This window comes from Phalacrocorax carbo, chromosome 1, assembly GCF_963921805.1.
Source record: "Phalacrocorax carbo chromosome 1, bPhaCar2.1, whole genome shotgun sequence".
Classification (NCBI taxonomy): Eukaryota; Metazoa; Chordata; class Aves; order Suliformes; family Phalacrocoracidae; genus Phalacrocorax; species Phalacrocorax carbo.
In genome coordinates this window covers 162258232-162282053 of record NC_087513.1, presented here as the reverse complement: position 1 = coordinate 162282053, position 23822 = coordinate 162258232, and the positions used below count along the sequence as shown (strand labels likewise).

General features: G+C 41.3%; 1 protein-coding gene across 1 annotated transcript in view; it reads left to right on the top strand.

Annotated features, from left to right (window-relative positions):
• Nucleotides 1–393: 393 nt before the first annotated feature.
• GPC6 (glypican 6) overlaps nucleotides 394–23822 on the top strand; it is a 788463-nt gene continuing 765034 nt past the window's right edge. Inside the window, exon 1 of the mRNA XM_064440688.1 lies at nucleotides 394–601. Coding sequence (XP_064296758.1) covers nucleotides 427–601 — 175 coding nt within the window. The 5' untranslated portion in view covers nucleotides 394–426. The remainder of the gene's footprint in view (nucleotides 602–23822) is intronic.

The following is a 23822-nucleotide window of genomic DNA, read 5'->3' as shown; positions in this document are numbered from 1 at the left end:
TTCCCACCACCTCCAGCCTCGCAGAGGCGGCAGGCACAGCTCCGCGGCGGATCGCGCTGCCGCTGGCCCGGGACTCCGCTCGCAGCAGCGCGTCCGCGGTTTCAATCTTCACGACCTACAGCCAAATTCTTACCCCCTTTTATTTCTCTTTTCCCTCTTTTTTTTTTTTTTTTTTTTTTTTTGGCGGGGGGGCGAGAGCGCTTTGCGTTTGGAGAAGGAGCCGGAGGGACGAGGCTGCCGCACTCCAGCCCCCGCCGTGCGCGCATGTGTGTGTCTGCGCGCCCTTCTCCCCCCCGCCTCGCAAAAGTTTGCCTCGGCGGCCGGGGGGCTCCCGGCCCGCCGCCCCCGCAGCCGGGGGGCGCGGCGGCGCGGCGGTGCGGCGGCGGCGCGGGACTTGCGCGCTGCGCGGGATTTGCGCGCCGCGCCATGCCGGCGGCGCAGGGGGCTGCGCGGCGCTGCGCCCTGGCGGGGCTGCTGCTGTTGCTGCTGCTGCCCGCGGCCGCGGGGGCCGAGGGCAAGGCGCGGAGCTGCGGCGAGGTGCGGCAGGCGTACAGCGCCAAGGGCTTCAGCCTGGCCAGCGTGCCCTACCAGGAGATCGCAGGTAAGGGGCCGGGCGGAGCGGGGCGGGGGGCGGCGGGGCGCGGAGGGGTGGTGGGGGGGGTGTGTGTGTGTGTGTGGAGGGGGGGGCGCCCGGCTGCGCGCCCTCCCCGCCGAAACGGGGCCGTGAGTCGGCGCCTCGTCTGCGCGGCGTGGAGCGGCTCTGCCGGCACGGGCGGCACTTCCCGGCGGGGCGCGTGTGCGTGTCCATAAACGATTCAATAAACGTAAAAACTGAGGAGGGGGATTAAAAAGAAAGGAAGAAAGAAAAAAAAAACAAAAAACCAACCAGCAAAACCAAACAAACCCCCGAGCGGCCGAGCCTCTGCCTCGGATCTGTTCGCCGGCAGAAACTTCTTGAGAGTTGCAGCCGGGCTGCCGGAGGCACCGAGCGGGTCCGCAGCGGCCGCTGCCCCCGCTGCCGCCAGCGGGGGAGTAACTTTGCCCTCTGCCAGCGGGGACTGGGCGCGAGGAAGGCGGAGGAGGAGGAGGGTGAGGAAGGCAGTCCTGCACACTCCCTCCCCTCCCTCTCCCCCGGACCCCGCCGCGGCCCCGGGGAGCGTTGCGCCCCTCCGAGGGGGCCAGCCCAGCCGCCCACCGCCGGGCGCCTCCGCTACAGCCCAAATCGAGCGGAGGCATCGGCTGCTGGGGAGAGACACAACCCCCCTCCCCACACACACACACGCACCCCCCCCGCACATATACCCCGCTCCGCCGCCGGAGACACCAGGCAGCCTGTTACTTAGCTCTTCCTTCTGCTGAAACGTGCCTGCAGCAGGTTATATCTCAATCTGCCTACGAAGGTCTTGGGGTTGTTTTTTGTTTTAATGTCATTTTCCTGCTTTTCCTTACAACCTTATCCATATTGCATCTTTGGGACTGACTGAATAAAAATATGTCCGGGGCGGATGATCCTTTAGCAATGGGAGAGCACGACAAAAAGAGATAAATGATATGGGAAGGCATGAGCTTGGGATGCTTAAACTGGACTGCTCGAGCCCTCAGGAACGACTTCTGCTTTGCCACTGGCACTTTGCTGTTAGCCTCTGCTGTTTGCAGAGTGAATCAGATGCCTGTCGGTTTGCTCGCTTCCTTTCTGAAGTTGGAAGCAGTAGATTTATCTTCCTTGAGGTGAAATAAAGCCTCAGTTATTCACTGTGCAGTATTTAGCACTTTACATGAGGAATGATAAATGTGGAAAATCTCAGGACAGCGAGGATGTAGTTCACAAAAATACGGGGAAGGTTGTTCCACGTTGCCAACGCAGAACAGACCAGATGTCTGCATAGCCACGTTGGTTCCTTCGGACACACGGGTCTGACCCACTGACGTGCTTTAGGACAAAGCAGGAAAGTAGAGGGCCCATGCGTGTAACTACTCCACGGGCACCTTTATCACCCAGGCTCACCGATTCTCTGGTCTTTCTGTGCACGTTGTAAAAAAAATTTCTCCTTAGGTTGCTCATCCGTTACATCAAATCATGAAATCTCTCCTGTGAACCGCAGACCCTTTCAATATGCAGTCATGCTATCCCTTCGCATGCTCTTACTCCCTTTGCTTTGAGACAGGGTGGTAGGATATAGCCTATCCCATTTAAAACAAAAAAATAAATCCAGTGAATTTCAGAGTTCTATTAACTTCGGGTAAACACTTGTTGCTTTCAGCTCACAGAGAAGTTTTATTGTCTTATTTTGTGAATGTACAGTGCAAAGTTGCCATGCATTAAGGAATCCCAGCATTTGCAAGTTTCTGCTAACGTGTATCGGTACAGAAGGACTCACGATAGCTAAATATTTAATAGGAGTTAAATCCAACGTGACTCTTCAGTTTCCTGCTAAGCTTCATAAGTAATACCTACTCTTATGGTTAAGAAGTACATGATTTATGTGGAGATGAGTTGGTTTTTCTGAGCTTCCTATTACAAGTTCTTCTCTTTGTGGTTTATCTGCCTTGTTACTAGTCGGTGGATCAACTTTCGAGCAGCTCTGTGTGCAGCCCATGCAAGCTACTCAGTTGTTGGAAGACTCGGATTGCTTTAAGGTGTGTTTCGGAGTGTGCTCTGCTCGTACGGCGCTGCGAGGTTGTGTAATGACTGTTCATGCATCATGTGCTCTTGTTAATGTGGAAGCTACATACTTGCAAGCTTGTGCAATGTTGGAAGTTTAATTAAAACAATTAACAAAGAGGTTTCAGAATAATTTTTTTTTTTTTCATTCTGTCTTTTTCCGCCATACTGACTTGGTTAAGGAAGCAATTTGTTACTGTTTTGAGAGAAGTGTAGTCTGTCCGGTGCCTCATGTTTAAGAGTCATTAAAGAGTTCAAAGAACGTTAATTGCAGTAATATTTCTGAACAGACATTGTGTTTTTGAAAACTTTTGCATCAGTGGCTTGATAATATGATGGAAACTAGTAATATGCTGTATGGTTTATGTGTTTTGATTTTCAGTAGTCGTATGTTTTCATTTGGCATTTGTTTAAAAGCTACTTTGTAGCTAGGGCTGTTGAAACTTGGTAAACTGAGGAGGTTGTACATACTCACTTTTAACTGGAGAAGGTAAAAGTTACAGATTTAAAAAGCTGTCTGTTTTTGCGCTGTCAGGCAAGGTTTTCCTACAGCATTTTATTGCACGTGAAACGTGTTGAGGTTGGTAATAGCGTGATTACGGTCATCTGCTACGCTTTCACAGCAATACTAAATTTTTCAATGAAATAGCATTGTACCTATTTGTAACCAACTTGCGGCGCCTGACGTCTTGTCCGATCACCGAATTCTGGTGCTGTGACCTACGCTGGAGTACAGCGTATAAAGCTGGTTTCCAACATAGGTCGTCAGCGTAAGTCCTCAGTAAAGGAACTTTGCCTGGGAATGGGGGGAGGAAGAAAATTTGAAGTCTATGTAATATGCTGCTGTGGGCTTGATTCTATGCACCAGTCCCATGCAGGGCGGGTAGCAGTAGCTTGCGGTGTACACTGGGCTATCCTTGTAAAATCTGCCCTCTCGTAAAGCTGCTGTGGAGTATCCTGCACGTGAGGAAGAGTTGAACTGTCAGACTTACGCTGCCGTGACCCAGCATTCATGAGCACTGAGTGAAGCTCCTAAGGACTTTGAGGGAAATGTTCTGCTATAGGAAGATCTGTCACTTGAAAGTCAATAAAAAAAGACAAAAGTCAGAGCACATATCTGTTAGCATTACTTGTTTAACTCCAACCATGATTTCAATAACTTACAGCATCTTTGGTGAAGCCATAAAAATGAAACATCAAAGTTAAAGGAATGTGTCCTTGCCTGAAAGTTTTCTGAATGAAAGCAAATGTCTGACGTTTCAGAAGTAGTGGATGTGTCTGATTTGTCTGATTTGCGCCTGTCCACTTTCAGTTAGTTGATCTAGAGACTTTAAAAGGTGAAGAGTGTGGGTTTTTTTGTGGGTTGTGGTTTTGTTTGGGTTTGGCTTTGCTTTTTTTTTATCTTTTTTTTTTTTTTACTAGATGCTGAATAATAGTGTATTTAGACTAGAAGTGTTCTGGTAAAGCATCCAATTGTAAAGATGTTGAATTCTAAATACTGCGTAAGAGGTTAGTGAGCTTTGTTCTCCTCTGCAGACGATGAACGAGGTGAGATTCTGGCAACACGGAGACACCGTAGTGAAAGTAACTGAAATGAAAGCAGAAGCAAACCCTTCATTTTGAAGGTCAGGAGTCCCTTGAAATTGTGCTTTGATGAATGGGCTTCATACTGGCATAATACAGAGGCGTTGACTGAAGAAAGCTAGCAAACATAACGCAGTTGCTTGTAGCTCTAAAGTGGTAGTAATAATAAATAATAAAATAATATAAAATAGTAATAATAGTAATAATAAAAAACTCAGTAGTCACTCATGCGATTGAGCTATTAGTTCATGTCAGATGTTCCCAAGATACTTTTTCTGAATGTTTTGCCTTCCTTTAAGTAGCTCTAAAATATAACGATAGATTGACAGGAGAACAGCAGAAAATCCTCCTGACTGAGCCTGTATCAAAGCACTTGACAATTAATGCCTTCTTTTACTGTTTCTCTACTGCTGTCACTGAGAGTTGTGGGAATAAAGTGCCTGTAGACCAGGAGGCAAGTGGGGATTCACAGGTACCTTGTGCGGTTGTCTCAGGGGTGTAAATAGGAATAGCCTTACTGAAATCAATAATCAATGCAAATTGGGCCATTAGAGATTAATTCACTCCAGATCTCCGTGATGACAGTGAAGATGGACACAGAATTTCATGTAAAATTTGCACTTTTCTTGTTTCAGTGCAGTTGCAGCAGTACCCTCCACACTGTGTGTGACTGCGCCTCGTCTCTGTTTGCAATTTCGGTAACTGCAGAGGGTGACTCTCTGATCACCCTCCCTTACGGCCTCCCTTATTTTCCCACTGAGAGTGCATGGTGCACACTAAGAAACCAGAGTGTGCATTTAGCTAGGAGGAAGTACAGTTTTTCTAAGACCTGGCTTTGCTACCACTTTCGTACATATTTATTGGTTTGCATGCGACTGATGCCATTAAAGGGAATACAACTTATAGATGCACATCTAAGCCTAAAGGTGCTGTTTGTAAGATCAGGGCCTTTGAGGAGAAATAGCACGTTTTTAATGCTTATAAATAATTAATTTTTGACTGAGAGTTTTAAATCTCAGCATCTGGAGTTTCCCGGTGTGACTTTATGGCAGAGTATCTTGGAAAGAGGTACTTTAAAATAGAAAAGGCGATGCTTTAATAATTAGTGTAATGATGAATTTCAGTGTATTGTACTCTAATAATCTTTTTTTCTTTCTGCCACCGGTCTGATTTATAATCAAAAAGCATACCTAGAGCTATAATATTTTCTACACTTCTAAGTGCTAATGTGTTAAACTGTTCTAATGCTGTATTAGTACTTATTTCATCATATGCTATTGTGAAATACTCCTGAGATTAGGTGGTGTTCAGACACCAGAGAGGTCAAGCACTATGTTAAAAGCTCAGGCCATTCTTTTTATATTACTGCAGTAAAGAATATATTCATTTCATTTATATTACCACTTGGCTCTCATAAAAGGTCAGTTTCAGCTGAATGTACAATTACTTGCAAATGGCAAATCTTATAACAAGTGATCAACAATAAAAGCTTTTCTGGGTAATTTATCTTTAAAATTACCACCTGCCATTTCTTTTGAATGACTTGAGCATCTTGCAGTATCACTCGGAGATCTCTGTCTTATTCCCCACGATACATGTAAGAAAACTATGCATACTAATCCTCCTTTTTGCTTAGTAAAGTAAAAATGCATAATTACATTAAAGTTGCTAGTTGAAATAACAGGCATGGTGCTTAAGACTTCATTACGGTATCAAAGTATCAGCACTCCCATTACTAGCAAAATGGAATTACGTTTTCAGTGAACTATGACTGTATGCTCCCCTTCGTACCTGGTTAATGGGTGCTATCTCCCTGGGAAGGGAACCTTCATTCTCTCGTTTTGCCTGTTCATACTACCAGGCATAATTATTTTAGCATGTAAAAGAATTAGCACTTCTCCACAGATTCCTAAGACGAGCATATAAAGGTTGGTGTTTAAAGGCAGAATAGTTATTATTCTAAACAGAGAGAATACATTACAGGATGCAAAAGGAATTTAAAATGTGTTGCAGATGGCAGGAAAACATATGCCTGCTAAAATTCTTAGCCCTTTATTCCTCTGTATGTAAAAACAGCCTAAACCCTACTGAAACTAAGGTTTGCTTTCTTCACTGCTTATTGCTCCAGAGCTCCTGCACACATCCAAAAAATAAGCTTCCCTAATAAGAAATTTTTTAGCTGTTGCTATAGGAGGCTGTCACAAAGACCGCCAGCTCTCTCCGGCGAGCTTCTTTTGGCTAACGTGACCTTTTCCTTCCAGCAAAGTGAAACAACGGTACTTTATTCTGCTGAGCGGTTGCAAAACACAGAAGAGACGCGGCATGTGAAGGCAGGTGCCACGACAGAGGTGCCTGCGCTCCCCGCTGACTGCGAGGGCGACAGCGATTCGGGCCCTACCGCTACGCCCAGCAGAGCGAGTCTCCGGTGAGCAAAGTCAGGGCTTATTAATAGCGCCGGGAAGCTTCGCGTCCCGCCGGACCGCTGTAAAAACCCGGGTGCCCAGGAGGAGGCTCTACAGTGCAGCCTTGATCCTTGACTGGGATCAAGGCTGCCTGTCCTTGGTTTTTCAGGGCTTGGGACAGGAGCCCTCGCTTTTGATCTGTCAAGAAGCAGCAGCGAGGGCTGATACTCCTAATGCAAACAGCAAATTGCTCTCTGGCTCTCCTAGCCTGCGAGGTCCGTCACCTTGCGCTTCTAATGGCCTTTTAACCGCAACTCCAGCTGAGCAGCAGATGTAAAGGGTACTGAGCATCCTGAGCTGGCGTTTTTTTTTTTTCCTCCTGAAAGAAGCATTTCTACAGGTGCTTGACTAACAATGAAGCCTTGGACCTGCTCGCTGACCTGTTGGGTTTAAAATAGCAGGGCAATTCTCCCAAAATAAGTGGAAGTCTCAACTGCTTTTAACAGGTGCCTTGTAGGGCTGTTACATTAAATTAGGTATGCTTACGGAATGACACAGTCCTATCTGTGCGTGTGTGAGCACGTGCGTGCATGCGGGGGTGAAACCGTAGCTTGTACCTGGGATGGCCTTAAAGTCACATTTAAGCACTGAAAGAGCTAGAGAAGCTGCACATTACCAGGATAGGTATTTGCAAGCCAGGCTGAAACTTTGTTTTATGGGCCCCATCTGAAAAACACGTGTGCAAACACACATGAATGTGAACATAAGCACAATAAAAAACTACACAGGGCTCAGTTCATATATGTCAGAAAGATCAAAGGCTAGGTCATCCACTCTAATCCTACTGTTTGGGGAGTCCGATTAGTTCAAGCCTGATGCTTGACTAAGCAGTGGGTAATATAACCTGCCCTCTAAGTCAAAAGCTAGACCTCTCTGTTGCCTGATTCTTTGTCAGTCTCCGTAGTTGTAGCTCTTGCTATGTCTGTGATGGTAACCACATATTTCTCTGTTATTTTTGGCCATGTCTCTCTGTCCTATGTGTTGAGTTTCTAGCATACTAGAGACTATGGGGATACCCGTCTGGTTTTTGTCTGACTTTGTCTTGGAGGGAAGTCAACACATGGAATGAAGCTGTTGCACATCTGGGTACCAGACGGTAGTATGGTATAGCGTGAGGATGTACATGGATACTGCCATGGTTATGAGAACTATGGAGGTATCTAGAAGGTCTGGGAAAATATAGTGTGTGAATGCCTTACTACAGTTCTCATACAATACGTCTGCAGTTGGCTTTTGAGTTATAGTATCCCTTATGACCTGGGAGTTTTCCTTTGAGAGCCCATAAGCAGTAATTAATATAGGAAACTAAAATAGCTTTCTTAAGTAGAATTATTTTTTAAGAAGTGAAGCATAACATTAGCAAAAGGATCTTTATGCACAGTTATCTTACCAAAAGTCCAACGCTGCTGATGGATGGTCATGGCCAGGGGGGCTCCCATCAGGTCCTACGTACGTTTCCTGTAGGTTCTTTTCAGTTCAGGATTCAGTTGCCTGTCTTCAGGAGAGGTTTAACTTTGGGCTGCTCTTGTCTAAAATTCATTTTTCTGGTGATATCAGTCAAGTACTAGAGGTAACATTTTGGATAAAGTGTTGGTATTTATGGTGGCAACATTTGAATCTGAACACCTGTTTCTCTTTCCCAGTAGATGCCACATCGATCTGTGTTTTGGTTTTGGATAGTCTTTCGTGAATGTAGCAATCCGTGGCTTTGCATCCAAATATGCAGCCCTAGATGGAGGTAGTGAGGCTAGCAAAAAGCTGATTCAGAGAACCGGGGAGAGAATATAGGGTAGGATGAATTGTTGGACAAAAGACTGTAACTGGAAGATGAATAAAACATGAATGTGAGTACTTCTTTCTCTCATTGCTTGAGTCATTTTGCATTCATTGTTAGGTATTAAGACCTTTCTTGCAGTTAAAGGCCTATCTAAGAGAAGGGAAAGGACTGGAAAAGTGCTTTTATGCTGGTCAAAGATTTGGATGAGTAGAGTGCAAGGAAGGAGGGAGGGAGCAGAGCTGTTCCATTCTTTTCTTTTTTTAATGCTCCGTTTGGTCTTGGTCTGTACAGTCCATAGATTTCCCCTTTTTCTCACCATCTAAGTGTTTAAACATCTCATCTGAAACCTGACTGATCGTGCTTCAAAATGGGAAAAGTTCTAATCAAGATGTATTGGCATTCCTATTGTTGAACAGTTCCTTCAGAGCTTGTTGCTCTGCTAAGTGGGCAGTTCCCAATAATTCAATCTCAGTATCTAATATGTAATTATCTCATTGCGGAGAGGACAATGCAGCTCTTGCATGGTTCTGTCTGTCAACATAACTTTATGTAACTGTGCTCCATAAGCCGAGAGGGCAGACTATGAGTTTCTGGCTTATACTTCCTTTAAACATTAAAAAATGTTGTAAAAGGCTTGGGTCCAGACTGTTGAAGTATGTTTGCATTTACGCCTCACCCCACTGCATGGGAGTTGTCTGTCAGCAAGGTTGTGTGTTCCCTCCTCCCGCCTCCCTTGCATCAGGTCTCACCATCTGACACGCTGACCTGGACCAGCAAGCTGATCTGATAGCTAGCCCGCCAAAAAAAATCTTGAAGTTACTCGAGAGGGTATGTGGGAATGTGTGCCTGAAGCCATGTTGAGAAAGTGAGGCTCGCCACATGATGGTGGCTTTCAGGTAGATGTCTTAAAGTTATCAGGAAACTGCAAGAGGAAGACTGTCTGTCTTTTCTCACGAGCCGCAAAATGCCACGTGGCGATCGTATAGTACCCTTAAGGTATAATTGAGAAGAAACTATCAGCAGCTGAGCGTTCTTGGTATTATCCCCGCTTTTGCACTTGACTGCCTTAACTGCATCACCAAAATTTCACAAGCCATACCAGCAAAGTCATCTGTTCGACAAAACTGAAGGAGCTGAACATCTGCCTGGGTTGAGGGATCACACGGAGAGTGCTTCACTGTCTTAGGGAAACTCTCTGCTTGTTATCATGTCAATGTGTGATAGTTAATGTGGTCAGTTTAGTGGGTGCTGATTTTATGGCACATTGAAATTTGGGGTTTATGAGGCAAATGAATTGGATTATTAGACCGCAGGTTTATATACTGCTATTTATTGTTGTTTTCATGTTTTAAATCTTTTCTACACCTGAGGGTACCCGTTCCCAGTTACATACAGCTTTGACATATAAAATAAAATTGTGTTTATAGTAGTGCTGAAATATAAATGGTGAAAAGCAATAGCAGGACACTTCTTTGCATGTCCTAAGCGTGCAGTCGTCAGCCAGCAGACTTCAGAAACTCTTGTACAATTTTTAAATGTCTTTTAATTTGTGAGTATCCTCATTTTTAAAGGGGTGTTAGTCCCTAAGAAGTGTAAACAATACAGTGACAAATCAAAGGCAAGGGATGATGAGCACCCGGAGTCCAGTGGCTAAACCTGAAGTGTTTTCCAGCTTTTCTCTTAAAATGACATAATATTCCACAGAGAAAGGAGCTGTAAGTACAAACAGTGGCTGCATCTTATTTAGTTACAGAAAATTGTTTCACAGCATAAACACATAAATATTTATTTCTCTGATATTAGCTTTTGGCTTTACAACTTTGACATATAAGATAATATTGCGTATGACCAATTCAGATTACTTGGATGAAAATAGCTATATATTATTTTGTCTGTCAGCATTATCTATGTTGTAGAGAAATACGGAAAACACCTTTTTAACAGTTTCAGACTCAGACCATATTCTCTTTAACCAGTTAGAGTAATTGCAGTTTACAGTATTCTTATCTGGTCTAAACTTTGCATTACATGCCTGTATTTAAAGCAGTTTAAAAAATGTAAAAGAAGATGCCAAAGATGGACCACAGGAAAAACTTCCTTAATAAAATCTTCTTTTTTTTATTTCGTGAAGTACTGTATCCTCTGCTAGCAGTCCAGCTGCAAAACAAGAAGTAAGGAAGACAGATCACGCTAATCAAAATTGCAAAATAGGTTTTGTTGGCTCAACAGAGGTTTAGGTGTTTCTGAGCAGAGAATCAAAATCTAATTTAAAAATGAAGGTATTTAAAAGAATGGTGCCGGGGAGGTTTATTTAGTGAATTGGTGAAAAGCCAGGAGCAATATTCCTTGACTGCTGCTGTTCCAGGATGGTCCATCGTGCTGGCTATGGGCTGGCAATGAACACTGTTAATTGAATACCTGGAACATAACTAAAATGCATTGATTAAATACAAACACCTGTCTTTGCAATGTAGCACGGTTGATGAAGTGAAAAGACTCCCAGAAACAGCTTCCTGAAACTGAATGCTGAAACAGTGATTATTTTGTTCTTCAAGCTGATCTTTAGAAGTCCTGTACCATTCTTTGAATGAGAACTCCAAAGCCTTTCTTCTTTAATTACCGAGACAGCATACTAAAAGCCATGTATAAATTGACTGTAATCAGATTGGTTGTGGGGCATGTGCACACTTGTTACTAGTTTTTTGAGGTAAAGACCGCCAAACCTGATTTTTGCTGATCTATCTCTATTGAATGCAGCTGATGGCAGAATTTCATCGAGATTTAATTACAGTTTTTTTAACAAAAGTGAGTAAAGCAGTGAATGATCAAAATTCAAAACTACAGTTTAATTGTGTGAAGCACTGAAGAATTACAAAGAAGGAACACTCCTGTCTGCAAAGAGCTTCCATTTTATATTTATGCCAGTATTTCTTCATGAGACTTACACAGCTGTAATGTCATAGTTATGTACATACTTTTTAAACCTTTTTCTATTATGTAAAAGGCAAATATAGTACAAATAAGTATGGTGCTTAATTTTTTTAATTGTCCTTATAAAGGACACCAGCTTCATATCCCGCTGAGATTACTACAATAATTGATGGAACCTTTGTGGAAGCATCTCTGTACTTTGTTAATTAGTAATTTTGAGTCTGAGTTTGCTTTTTAAAGCAGCTCCAGCTGGACACTGTAAATCATTGTCTAGAGTACAATCTATGCTCAGTACAGAAACTGGCCAAACCACAAACTCTTTGCGCCTTTTATATCAAAATCTGGTTGCTGGCAAATTCTTAACTCATAAATACAGATCATTGCTCAAGTGGAGCTTTTCTATATCGGGTAAATGGATTTAAATTGCTCTTCTCTCACAATTTGCCCAAGAGACTAATGCCTTTTCTTCAACTGAGAAGAATGTACAGAAGTATTATGTTCACAGTGTGTGGACACGAGTGCATATATTCATATATGCATGTACCCGAACAGCCCCTTACGTTCAAAAAGTCTGCTGAAGTTGTATCGTATACCAGACAGCTTTTTTCGAAGGTATATTGTAACAGTGTGGATAACTTTTGGATTATAAGTAAGGGCCAATTTAACTTGTAATATTTGCATAATTTTCCTTTCATTGTTAGTTTTTGCTTCTTCCAGTATTCCAGGGTAATTTCCATTTGTCTGGTGACAGGATGGTCATTGCCATTGCCAAATGGACCTCTCAAGCTAAATCTGCTTTTGACAAAAGAGGAAACTCTGCAGAATTGCCTTGCCCTTTTTAGGTGAAACACCAGCAAAAATCAAACTCAAGATTAAGAAAATTATATAGTTAAGAGTAGATTCATCCAGACTGTAGTCTGTAATGTTAAACAAATCCGATGCAAGTCCATAAAATTTAGTTGGGCTAAAGAATCGTACATGCAACTTTGCTATTGATTTATATACTTTTAGGTTATTTTTTATAGTCCTTTCAACGTCATTATTACCCTTATTACAGCGCAGACAATAAACCTTTCTAGAAAGACTAATAGAGTTGGCAGATTAGGATCATCATCATTTTAATAGCTGATACGTAAGTGCTGATCTTTTTCCATTCTGTGGCTTGCCTGATGTTGAGAGCTGATCAAACTGTTGCATGCGGTGGCTGTTCAGATGAGTCGTGTGGAAAGGACTTGTGCAGCAGAACAAAACTTCTCAAAACGGTACTTAGAGTTTCTATACCTTTGTGTTAATTTAATATAGAGGTATGGAGGTACAAACTTCATTAGTTTAAATCAGCAAATATTAGATGAGTTATTTACAATTTTCAACAATAAGCATCTTGGGAAGATGATAGTAACAGCTAGCAGCCACATTTTCTGATTAATGGATATTTGTATTTTTGATGCTCTCATATGAAAGGCAAATTTGTAAACGTTACTAATATTTATTCCACAAATATTTGTCTCATTTTTATTTCACCCTGCTGTGATCTGCAAGTGCTAATCATTTGAGCCCCTTTGAGGCAAAGGTATTTACTAACTTGTGTTAGATATAGCAGGAACTCAATATTCAAACAAAATTTTATTGAAAGAACACCTTGGTCGGACTAGTTTTACAAGAGAGCTGCACGCATGCCTATCAACAGTGAGGAGTTAATTTGCAAAGGTAAGCTAAGGAATATATTCTGAATATTTTCTCAGTTGCTTATAGGGGACCCCTCCTCTTCTTTTTCTTTCTAAATCATTCTTTTCTATTCTGCACAGAATATTGCATGTTTAGGCTACACAGGCGCATACATACCTCCACATTTCAAAAGAACAAAAAATAACAGATAATTCATTTTTTTACCATTTTTTTGTTTGCTCGTGTTTGCTGGAGTACATATTGCTTCCGCAAAGAGTTAGACCATCGCTGTATTTACTGATACAGCCCCTTATCTTTAGACAGCTTCCTGCCTTGCAGGATGACCTCTCTAATGAGGAAAGGCTGAGAGACCTGGGTTTGTTCAACCTGGAGAAGAGAAGACTGAGGCAGGATTTCATCAATACCTATAAATATCTGAAGGGAGGGTGTCAGGATGATGGGACTGACCTCTTTTCAATAGTGCCCAAGGACAGGCCAAAGGGCAATGGGCACAAGTTGGAACACAGGAAGTTCCACTTAAACATGAGAAAAAACTCCTTTCCCGTGAGGGTGCCAGAGCAGTGGCACAGGCTGCCCAGGGAGGGTGTGGAGTCTCCTTCCCTGGAGACATTCAAAACCTGCCTGGACGCGTTCCTGTGCCCCCTGCTCTGGGTGTCCCTGCTCAAGCAGGGGGGTTGGACAAGATGGTCTCCAGAGGTCCCTTCCAACCCCTGCCATTCTGTGGTTCTGTGATAAAGTCTTCATACAGGTGCTTAAGGCTACAGGATACAGTACAGGAGGAGAGTTAGTGACAACAACTGAGTAATCAGCCAGTGAATCTAACCTAGGAGAAAAGTCCTGTGAGTGATGCTGATAAGTGAGAGAGCCGAGTCCTCACTCCTCACCTTTTGGGAGAACATCTTCAAGGGCCTTTTTGGATGGATGTGTGCGATCTTTCCTTTTGAAGCGATTCCACTGTGCATAAATAATAGCACATTCACTAAGCCAGAGAGGGTGTTTGTTTTTGTGCCTGTTTGTTTGCACATTGGAGGACGTTGTTTTGAAAGCTGAAACTTTCTCTCTGCTCCAGTCCAACAAATACATAAATATTTTTGTGTAAAGTAGCTACTGGAAAACAGACTGAAACTGGCATCCTGGATCTGCAACCCTTGTGTGAGGGCAGGCTGCGCTCAGCTAGGTAGCTTCTTCACTCTGTTTCTTCCCAAGAAATAATCATTGCATGCAAAGCAAAATATTGTAATAGAAAAGACTGAAAGCAGGTTGTCAAAGTTATTTTCTTCACCAAGGAGAACCCTGTCTATAGTAAACCTATTTAAACATAAGGTAGCTTTTAAGTAGGCTGACATTGCTATTTGATCGTCAAGGTTTTCTTAATAAAAAACTTAATCAGCTTGAAAATTGGTGAGCATAGAAGGTTTTTCCTCGCCTTATTTTTACCCTCTTGAGAAATATTTAAACATTTCTGATTTTCTTCCTGTGCTGGTAATGTTATTTAAATTATTAGTAATCAAATAGTAGATTGCAAGCAGTAAGCAATAATCTAAAAGCTGTTTGACAAAAGCTTTGGTTTATGGCATAATCTTCCAAGAGGTTTGATGGGAAACTCATTACTTGAGCCTTTATATCCTAAATTAGACAGACTACAATGAATTATACGTTCCTGTCACCTCATTATGATTTTTCAGTAGTGGTAGAAGGCCTTTTTTCTCTAAGTACTCTAAAGGAACAAACCACAGTGAAAAGAAGCATCTATACCTTGAACTGCAAGGTTCTGTAGGGGCCAGTTTGGATTAATACGGTTCCTGGTGTAGGCGGTTGCTGGCCTTTTGGCTCATAGATTCCCAGGTGACCCAATCCCTCTTGATACATCAGTTTTGCTGCAAGCAAGCTCACGTCCTCAGAAGGTACGTATTAACCTGCCCCCACCATGCAGGATCCTCAAAAAGTGATGCCGAGTTGGCGTGAGCGCCTACGCAGAAACATTTTCTGTTTTCTGCAAGAGTGAGTGTTTTGTGAAAATGCAGTAGGTGTAACCATTGGAAGTGCACATGAATAATGTTAAAAGTGAGGTTTGGGTAGGTTGTAGTTCCAAAAATAGGTTGATTCTTCCTCAAACATGTGCAAGAAACAGAAAGTATTCTTAGAAGATATTTTTTTTGTCCTGTTAATAGGAGGGGGCTGTGAGGCAGAGCGGTTCCTCACAGACTCCTGCCAAAGGTTTTAATGTTGTGCATCCTATAAATATATATATTTTTTAAGAATAATACTGTAAAACCAAACCCAATGTGTTCCACAGAGAGTCAGTGGCAGAAATCTTAGTGTTCTCTGCTGAACATGAAGCTATTCTCCTTCTAAGATGTTCCACTAAGGTTAAGGTAGAAGAGAGAGGTCTTGAACATCCCGTGGGTTGTGTCTGTTTCCACTAGAAATTTTACTTGCTTTCTGAGCCTAGATAGAAACTCAGCAGTGGGAATAAGAGTTGCTTTAAAGTTTTGTCCTGCGGAAATTGCTTGACTTCAGAGGCACCTTAAAAGCTTGCAAAGGTATCACTGGCCAACAGGTGCAAAATAATTTGATATAAAAATGAGCTCTAAGTTGCTATTGGAAACCACCAGGATAATGAGTCAGTTTTAGAAAAAAAATAGATTCATTATTTTTTAATTGGGCTGCTTTTCAAGAAATCCAGGGGCTGCTCATCAAAATGCAAGAGGTGTTCCAAATACCGTAAAGTTTAAGGAAATTAAGTTTCGATGAATGCTATATACCCGACATGATGAGTCTATCCTCAGATGTCTTCTCATGTGAAAAACAACACAAACATTAGTTTAAGCAGTATATAAATATGAACTGAAGTAAGTACTTAAAATGAAACATTAACAAAACCAAAAACATTTTGGCAAGATTATTTCAAGGGACAGTTAAAATAAATGAGAACGGCTTTCCTTTGTGAGTAACACCATTATGTTCTCATTCATTCAGGACATTACATTCATTCAGGACTCAGACAGCAGTTTTCAGAGGAGCTTTGTAACAACAAAAGGAGAAAAACAATAAAAGACAGAACCAATAATATATTTGATTTTCAGAGAAAGCAGGATGCATAGTGGTCTAGGAGGACTGGGATACGTCTATGTTCAGCTTGCTGCGGAACTATGATGGAGACAGATGTGGGAACTAAAGAAGCATTTCTTGTGCAGTTACATAGCTATAACCATAACTGAGGAGGTCGATATTTGGTGGACTGCTGATGGGTGGACTTAAAAGGCTTTCTGAGATTGGTTTTTTGCTTTCACTTTAACGATGAATTTCCTCCTTATTGCCATCAATCCCCAAAATGAAACTGGAATCAAACCTCCCTTGCTAAGAATTTTGTAGGCATTTGATCGGAGCTTAGTTAATACTAAACTCAAAAATGAACATGACATATTTATCACCTATCTTTGACTGTGCTCCTGCGTGACTAACAACTGCCTCAGTCACTTCCCCTAGTCTCTTCCCTTTCCCTTCCTTACCGTCCCTTAAGTTTCCCAGATCTTCACAGCCCCCTTAGTACATCTTGAAAAATTTGACACAGCCTCAAAATACTCTTCCCTCTGCACCCATCCTATAAGGAGTCCTTTACCTCTGTAGACAGTTACCCTGATTTATGTGTGCAGCATTCTGGGGAGAGAGTTTCTTCCCTTGACTTATTTTTGGCTTCCTGTTAGAAACAACAGTCTCATCAACTGACATTCCGCTTGGGCAGTCACAGGAGCAGCCGACTCAATGTCCTCTGGTTTTCACTGACTAGGTTACCAGGGTTCCTTCACCTGTACCGTTTCCCTGGTTCTTGCCAAGATTTTATATCTAGTTTGTGTTGCTTTTATTGTAATGATAACCTGACTGTAAATACGCAGTAGCTTCATTCCATGATGCTTGTTTTCCAGTTGCACAGTCTTTTACTAGTTTTTAAAATTATCTTAGTATTCTGCTTCTTCAACTCCAAAATGTAGTTTTATCTGCCAGTTATTCTGAAAAAGGTATCCTTGAGTATGATCTTCTTACATTCATGATTTAGCCTCCTTTCAGTGCATTTTCTGTTGGCCTCTGTTGGGAGTACTTTTTTACCTTGTCAGGCACAAGTTTGGTTTTATCTGTATTTCAGGAATCATCTTTCCATATGAGCATATGATCTGTCATTGCAGCTTTTCCTGACTGGTGGATACGCTGCTGGTTTTACCAAAGTCTATGCCAAAACTCCCTTGGGTTTTGGTAGGGCTGGGACTTCTTTCTTTCTTTGCCAAGAATTTTCTTTCCTGGATTGCTTGTTTTGGGATATTTTAGTTATTGGTCCACGAGTTAAACCAATATGCAAGAAACTTCTTATCTTTGGGAATGTGGAGGGAAGAGGAGTCCCTTCAGTCTGTGTGAAAGAACAAAGTGTTGAGGAGCAAAAGCACGAGGCACACAAGTTTGCTTCTGCAGAACTATGGGAAAGTAGAGCAACACAGTCAGGTCCAGCAATACCTGCAGGAACAAACGAAGCAGTAACTGAAGTAATCTTTTGTAACTTTAGAGTGTGTTTTACTATAGCAGTTTTGCTTAAATTTTTGCAGCAGAATCTTGTTTACAAACTCTGATTTTATGACCCCTCTGTACTTAGTCCCTGTATTTTATTTTTAGACCATGACACTTAAAACCAGTAATTTCCCATCCTTTGTCAAAAGGAATCTGAAAGGTAGTGCAGCCCACCTGCAAATGATGTGGAGTGGCCCAGGTAGGGATGTCCCACCTGACCTGCAGCTCAGGAGCCCCAGGCCTGCCGACCCACCTTGGCATACATACATACATACATACATACATACATACATACATAAGTGTGTTTCTGAACTTCACAGAATGTCAGGAATGTAACCTTAAAAATGCCCTTAAGCACTCCTGTGCAGAGTATCTTTACTTAGGTTGAATAATAGCACCTCTCACCTTACGCAGTAGTGTAGTGCTGTGTGGAGAATGAAGCTGTGCAGAGTAGAAGAGGGTTAGGATCAATCTGAATTTGGGGAGGACAGCAAGTGAAGATGTTAGGAATGAGAGGTTTATTACATTTTTTTTCCTCACGTTTGAAAGAGGGAGAAATATTAATAGCAAACAGCAGTACAGATGTATTTTTACTTCTCAGTCATTGGCACTTTGGGAAGAATATAGACGAAGGACAAGCAAGAAAAAAGCAGCAGCAAGACAGAAGTGGCGGGATGTGTTGAAAAAGCACTCTCTTTGTTATCCTGCTGTAGTCGGAAAAGTCAAAATCCACTTCAAAATACAGGAATAAAAAATGACAGTCTGCTAGACTGAAGCCTGACAAAATTGCCGTGAAAATGATCTAGCTCCAAGCAAAAAACTGCTCATCTACCGTTTACCATGATGTTGACTTTTAAGATAAAAAGTATGATACTGTATTTGGGGAGTGGAAAATTAATTTTTTCATTAGCATGGCAATTTTTAATGCCATTATTTCATAATTACTCCACCAAGTTCGGAGCAGAGACGTCTAGCATTGCCAATAGCTTTTTCATCCTGTTGAATAACACTGAAAAATAATTGGCATAATAAAATCCAACTGTAAAATTAATATAAAGTTGCCAAAGCTTTGGCTTTTTATGTTTTAAACAGACATATGAGCTTTGACTAAAGCTTCATTTAAAAAAAAAAAAAAAGTATAAATGCTCTCTCTTTATTACCAGAATGAAAAAGTGGAGTTTTTGACCCGAAGGGGCCAGTTTCAGAGTAATGCATGAAATAAGCTGTTGCTACCTACAAGTGTGGAGCACCAAAGGCAGATGCAACCTCAGTCTAAACGAGGACTGTGCAAGTACTTAGTATGTGGCACCATGGGGCTAACCGATCTGCTTGCTGCTACTTTCGTCTCCCCTCCTGGCTTGCACATGGCCAACAGGTGTGAATTTTATTCGTTGACACTTTTTTATGTTAACTGTGTTTTTAGTAACAGCGAATAAAACCAAATTTTAGGAGTAAAGCACCAAAATAGTAAAGTAATTTAACCTGGTAGCATATTGTAATTATAACCTGAACCTCTGTGACGTGAGAAGTATTGCATCAACAAAATTATTCTTACGTTATATTCTGGGGTTAACATTAAATCATGGCGCTGTTCCCCACCAGGTTGTTTACCCGTGACTGATTTGCCTTTATAATCATGATATAAAAAACACATGGTCAAGGTACAGCTATTTTACTAACTCCGGTAGGCAGAACAGCCTGGAGTCATGCTATATATCTGTAGAGCAAGGAAGCAGTTTATTTAAAAATGAAAAAACCACTTACTCATTCTTTGCAGAAAGTTGGTAGTTACTACTGATTCAGATTCTGGGCACAGATGATACATATACACATACTGAACCAGGTAGTGTGACCACTGTTGTTTAAAACTATTTCTTACACTAAATTCATGAGCAGATATTGGTAGAAAAAGCTTTACTCTGAGCAGAAACTGAGCTGGAAAAAAAAATAGGAAAGGGAAGTCTGTGAATTGGACTGAGATGATGGTTGAATCTGTATTTCTGTATGATGCTAGGGACAAGTAAAAGAGTTGGATCCAAAGAAAAATATACTTGGAAGTGCACTGGCAATAGGATCAAAAGGAAAGCAAATGGGAAGTAAAGAGGACGGGGAAGGAGAAGAGGCGCTCCATAACAACATACAGCAGCATGGGGAGGGAAGTGGAGGTGAAGGAAGTGGCATGCAGTACCTTCCCTTCAGATGTGAGGCTTTAATTTGTTTTTGCTTGTTCTGCACAGGAATTCTGTAGAATTGCATTTGCTTTCAAAATCTCATCAAGCACAAGGGCTTGTTGGAGTATTTCGGACAGTATTCCTAGTCTCTGAACTTCATAGCTGTGATTAGTTCCTTCAACAAATCTTCCATGCAGTTGCTTTGATTCTCATAATTAATCACTTTCATTCAATCAAGTACATTTTTTCAAAGACTGAAATTGTTAAATATAAATTGTTCATGATCCCATAAAGAAAAGGCTATTTTAAAGGTTTTGATTCTCAATATATGTCCCTGCTATGAAGAGAACATGACTACCTGAAAAAGAACAGAGAGCCATGTTCCAAGATACTCTCCATTTGAGGATAGGTTAGGGGACTTTTTTTTGAATACATTCTTAATGTGTTACGATGCCAGTCAGTTTCCAAATACTTGGAAAATCCTGGAATTCATTTATTAAAGATGGAGTTCTGTATTGTATTTGTGAGGTGCATATATACATGTATAGCTCTGTATAGGTGGTTAAAGCAGAGCTGTTCTTCCGCTGACATTTGTGAAACATTTTTTTACTATGCGTGTGAGATCGGAGAGTCTCAGCCTGTGAAATGATGTGTGATAGTAGTATACAGAAAAGTGAGCAGAATGAAAGGTGGTGTTCCACCTGGAAATGAAGGCTGGAATGGAAGCTGTATTACAAGTGTTTTATTGCATGCAAATCCTGTAGTCCTCTTACGCAGGACATGTGCATATGCAGACCTCCTAAATTGGGATTTAAAAGGACTTTATGCAGAATTTAGATACGAAAATCTTGAGGCAGCTTCTTCTCAAGAACCCCATGACCTCTGTAAAAACATAACACACATGCACCCCCCCAAAAATTTGCATTCTTTGTTTTGGGGCAGAAACTTCAACTTGCTAGCTGTTGGGCTACTGAGACAGAGGAGTGGTATATTCCTGTGTATATCATCTGAAGAAAAAATGTTTGACACTTTGAATCCCAACTGGATTTAGACATCTGCTTAATCAAGGTTACGAGCATTCCTGTGCCTGGTGTTCTAGTGTAAGGATACCCTGTGGTTTCCTTGGGAAGTGTATAGGTTTCTGTGGTCTGCATGTTTTCTTTTTTCTTTTTATAGTACATGAAAAGAAAATACAAAATATATGTCTTTTTTTTTCTGTTGTAGTTATTTGTAGTCAAGGGAGAAGGAAAGACTTCTAATTAAGATATTCTGCAACATTCCCTGGAAGCATTCAGAGAATGTACCTGCCTTAGCTTTTTGGTATGAATTAGGAATGTGCTTTCAAAGTAAAGCTCCCCATTGCCTGTACTTGCTGTGCTTGGATTCATGTCACAGAGCAGTCTTGGAGAACACAAGATGGACTTTTTTTTTTTTTTGGGTGACTAGAAGATATGCTCCAGCCGTTACCAGATATTCAAATGAACAGGCCCAGATCAGAATAGGTCCAAAGCCTTTAATATGTATAGTGTGGATGTCAGGTTCTCATCACCAGTGTTTTATCCTGAAGATCTGCTCCTGTTGCACTGCACTGCTTGCTGATGTAGACACAAGCACAGATTTCTTCAAAGCTTTCTCTCTTTTAGCTACCGTGTGAGGCTGGGTCCTCAGCACAGGCAGTCTGAATCACTCTGCTGCAGTGAGGTGCCTAAGTTTGAGTCATTGAAACTTTCACATTAGCTGCCTAAAAGTAGGTGATATAAATACAGTTCACAGTGTTCATATCATAAAATAGGGCAAGGCAGTGCAAGCAGCAGCTGTGTATCACTTCTCACTTCATTCCCTTTCAGCAAGTCAGTCTCCCTGGGGAAGAATGTGATGGGGATCGCACCCCACCTGTGCCAGTCCAGCTCTTGACTGTTTGTTGTTTTAGAGAGAAATTAAAATATTACTAAAAACATGAACCAATAGAAATTGGGCAAAACCCCCCTATTTTTTGTGAGACACACCCTTCTCCAGACTTGCATTCAGCTGTTCGTAATCACTTGGCTATCATGAAACAAATAGTTTGATCTTGTACTAGGACTATTAAATAAAATATCTAAATTGTTACTAGCGTTAACTCCTGTTTCCTAGCTTGTTCTCTTGAAAGCTATTTGGTAAATCTTGTTTCACCGTCAGTTTAGATATTGTTCCTCCCTCCCAGAAAACACAGACCTCTCAATTCATTCAATGAATAGTTTACCAGTAGAAATTTCTCATGTCAAGGCCATAATAAATCAAGTATGGAATGGTACAGGCTGTAGTGATATACTTTCCTGTAACTTACTGATTCTCATAAGCGTTTGTAGCATATATTTCTACTTAAAAGACCTAAAAATACTACATTAGCTCATATGCTAGTGTATATCAGAAATTTAGAATTGTAACATCAAGCATTAAAAATTTAGAGAATTAAGATTGTTGCAGAAGCCTAAGTTTAGCTCCCTTGTATGTATGAGAAAAGGTAGTCCTAGTAGTATAATCGTGCACAAATCCTTGTACACAATCAATGGTGCTTATATGAGTAATTATTTTCTTTGGCTTGTAGAAGATTTTACTCAAATTTTGTTTTGAAGACAAGACTATAAATATTCTTATAGACTCTTCTCTTACAACTACCATATCTGGAAACTTAATTGAACCCCTCTATTTTCACAATACTTTCTGAGATATTATTTTCCTTTTACAGGTGAGAAAGAAACATATTTTTAAAGTTTCAGATGCTCAGCTTGTGTTGTAAGAGTGCTTGACACTTTATATTTTCAGAGCATCACTAGCACTGGTTTCAGCTGCAGTCTCCAAGTAGATCTTCTGCATTTCAGGCTCCACTGTGTCTTGTTTTGGACACCATGAAGTGATTAATGAGTAATCATTTGTGAAAGTTTGGCTGAGATACAGGAAACTATAGCAAGAAGAATGGTACAATGCAGTTCTCCATGGAAATGCTCTCGCCATCATACTCATGAGATTATCCTTTCTCTAGCTGCAACTCCCATCTCCATTCACTAAACACTTTCCAAGTTTGGGAAAAAACAAAACAAAACAAAACAAAACAGACTTTTGTCTATCAGACTGAATAATGCCCAATCTTGCTCATTCTAAAACCAGTTTAGTCCTATATCGGTCACCATTGTGATGCATATGCACACGGGACAGAAGGAATGGTTTTATTGTATGAATGTTTCATTTCCTAACTTTCATAATGATCTTTAAACAGGACTCCTCAGATGCATATAAAAGTTACAGTGAAGGTGCCTGAATTTAGACGTTCTTATTGTCATATAATCTTTCTGTATAAAATTCACTCCACATCTGTCTCCCTGTGGTCTTTGTTCTGCCCAAATCACAATTTGGTTCATTAAAAGAAAAGTCCTTTGTACACCCTTTGTATTGTGATAAATTTCCCTGATATTCATATAGAAGTATCTTAGCAAGAATTGTATTAAAGTGGACAAGGAATATGATGACATTCATTGAAAAATGTGAGATGAGCTGCACATTTCAGGAATTGGAGACTTTGACTGGTTGATAAAACTGAGAGATTTGCTTCAAATTATACTCAGAACAGCACCACTGATACACTACAGTACTCTTGCTTTAGGAACGTTAGGAGGAACCTTACAAGGACATTTTGGGGAAAAAATAAACAGATGGTGTACAGTTTGATCATTTTGAGCATCTAAGTGGGATTCAGGGCCATACTTGTAGGAGGAGGGTGGTTTGGGATTGGACTCATGGTTCCTCTTTTTTATGAAGCCTGTTCTGCTCCAAGACTGTTTGCCACTAGGGTACCAAGAGACAGCTAATGAGAAAACAGATTTTGCAAGTGAATGGACTTGTCAGCAGAAAGGCTGGGGAAGGCATAGCTGAAGAATGAATGTTTGGTTTATGCTCAAGCTCTTCTAGAGAGGGGAAAACCAGTTTGTTCAGATCAAGTGGTAGCTGCTATAGTA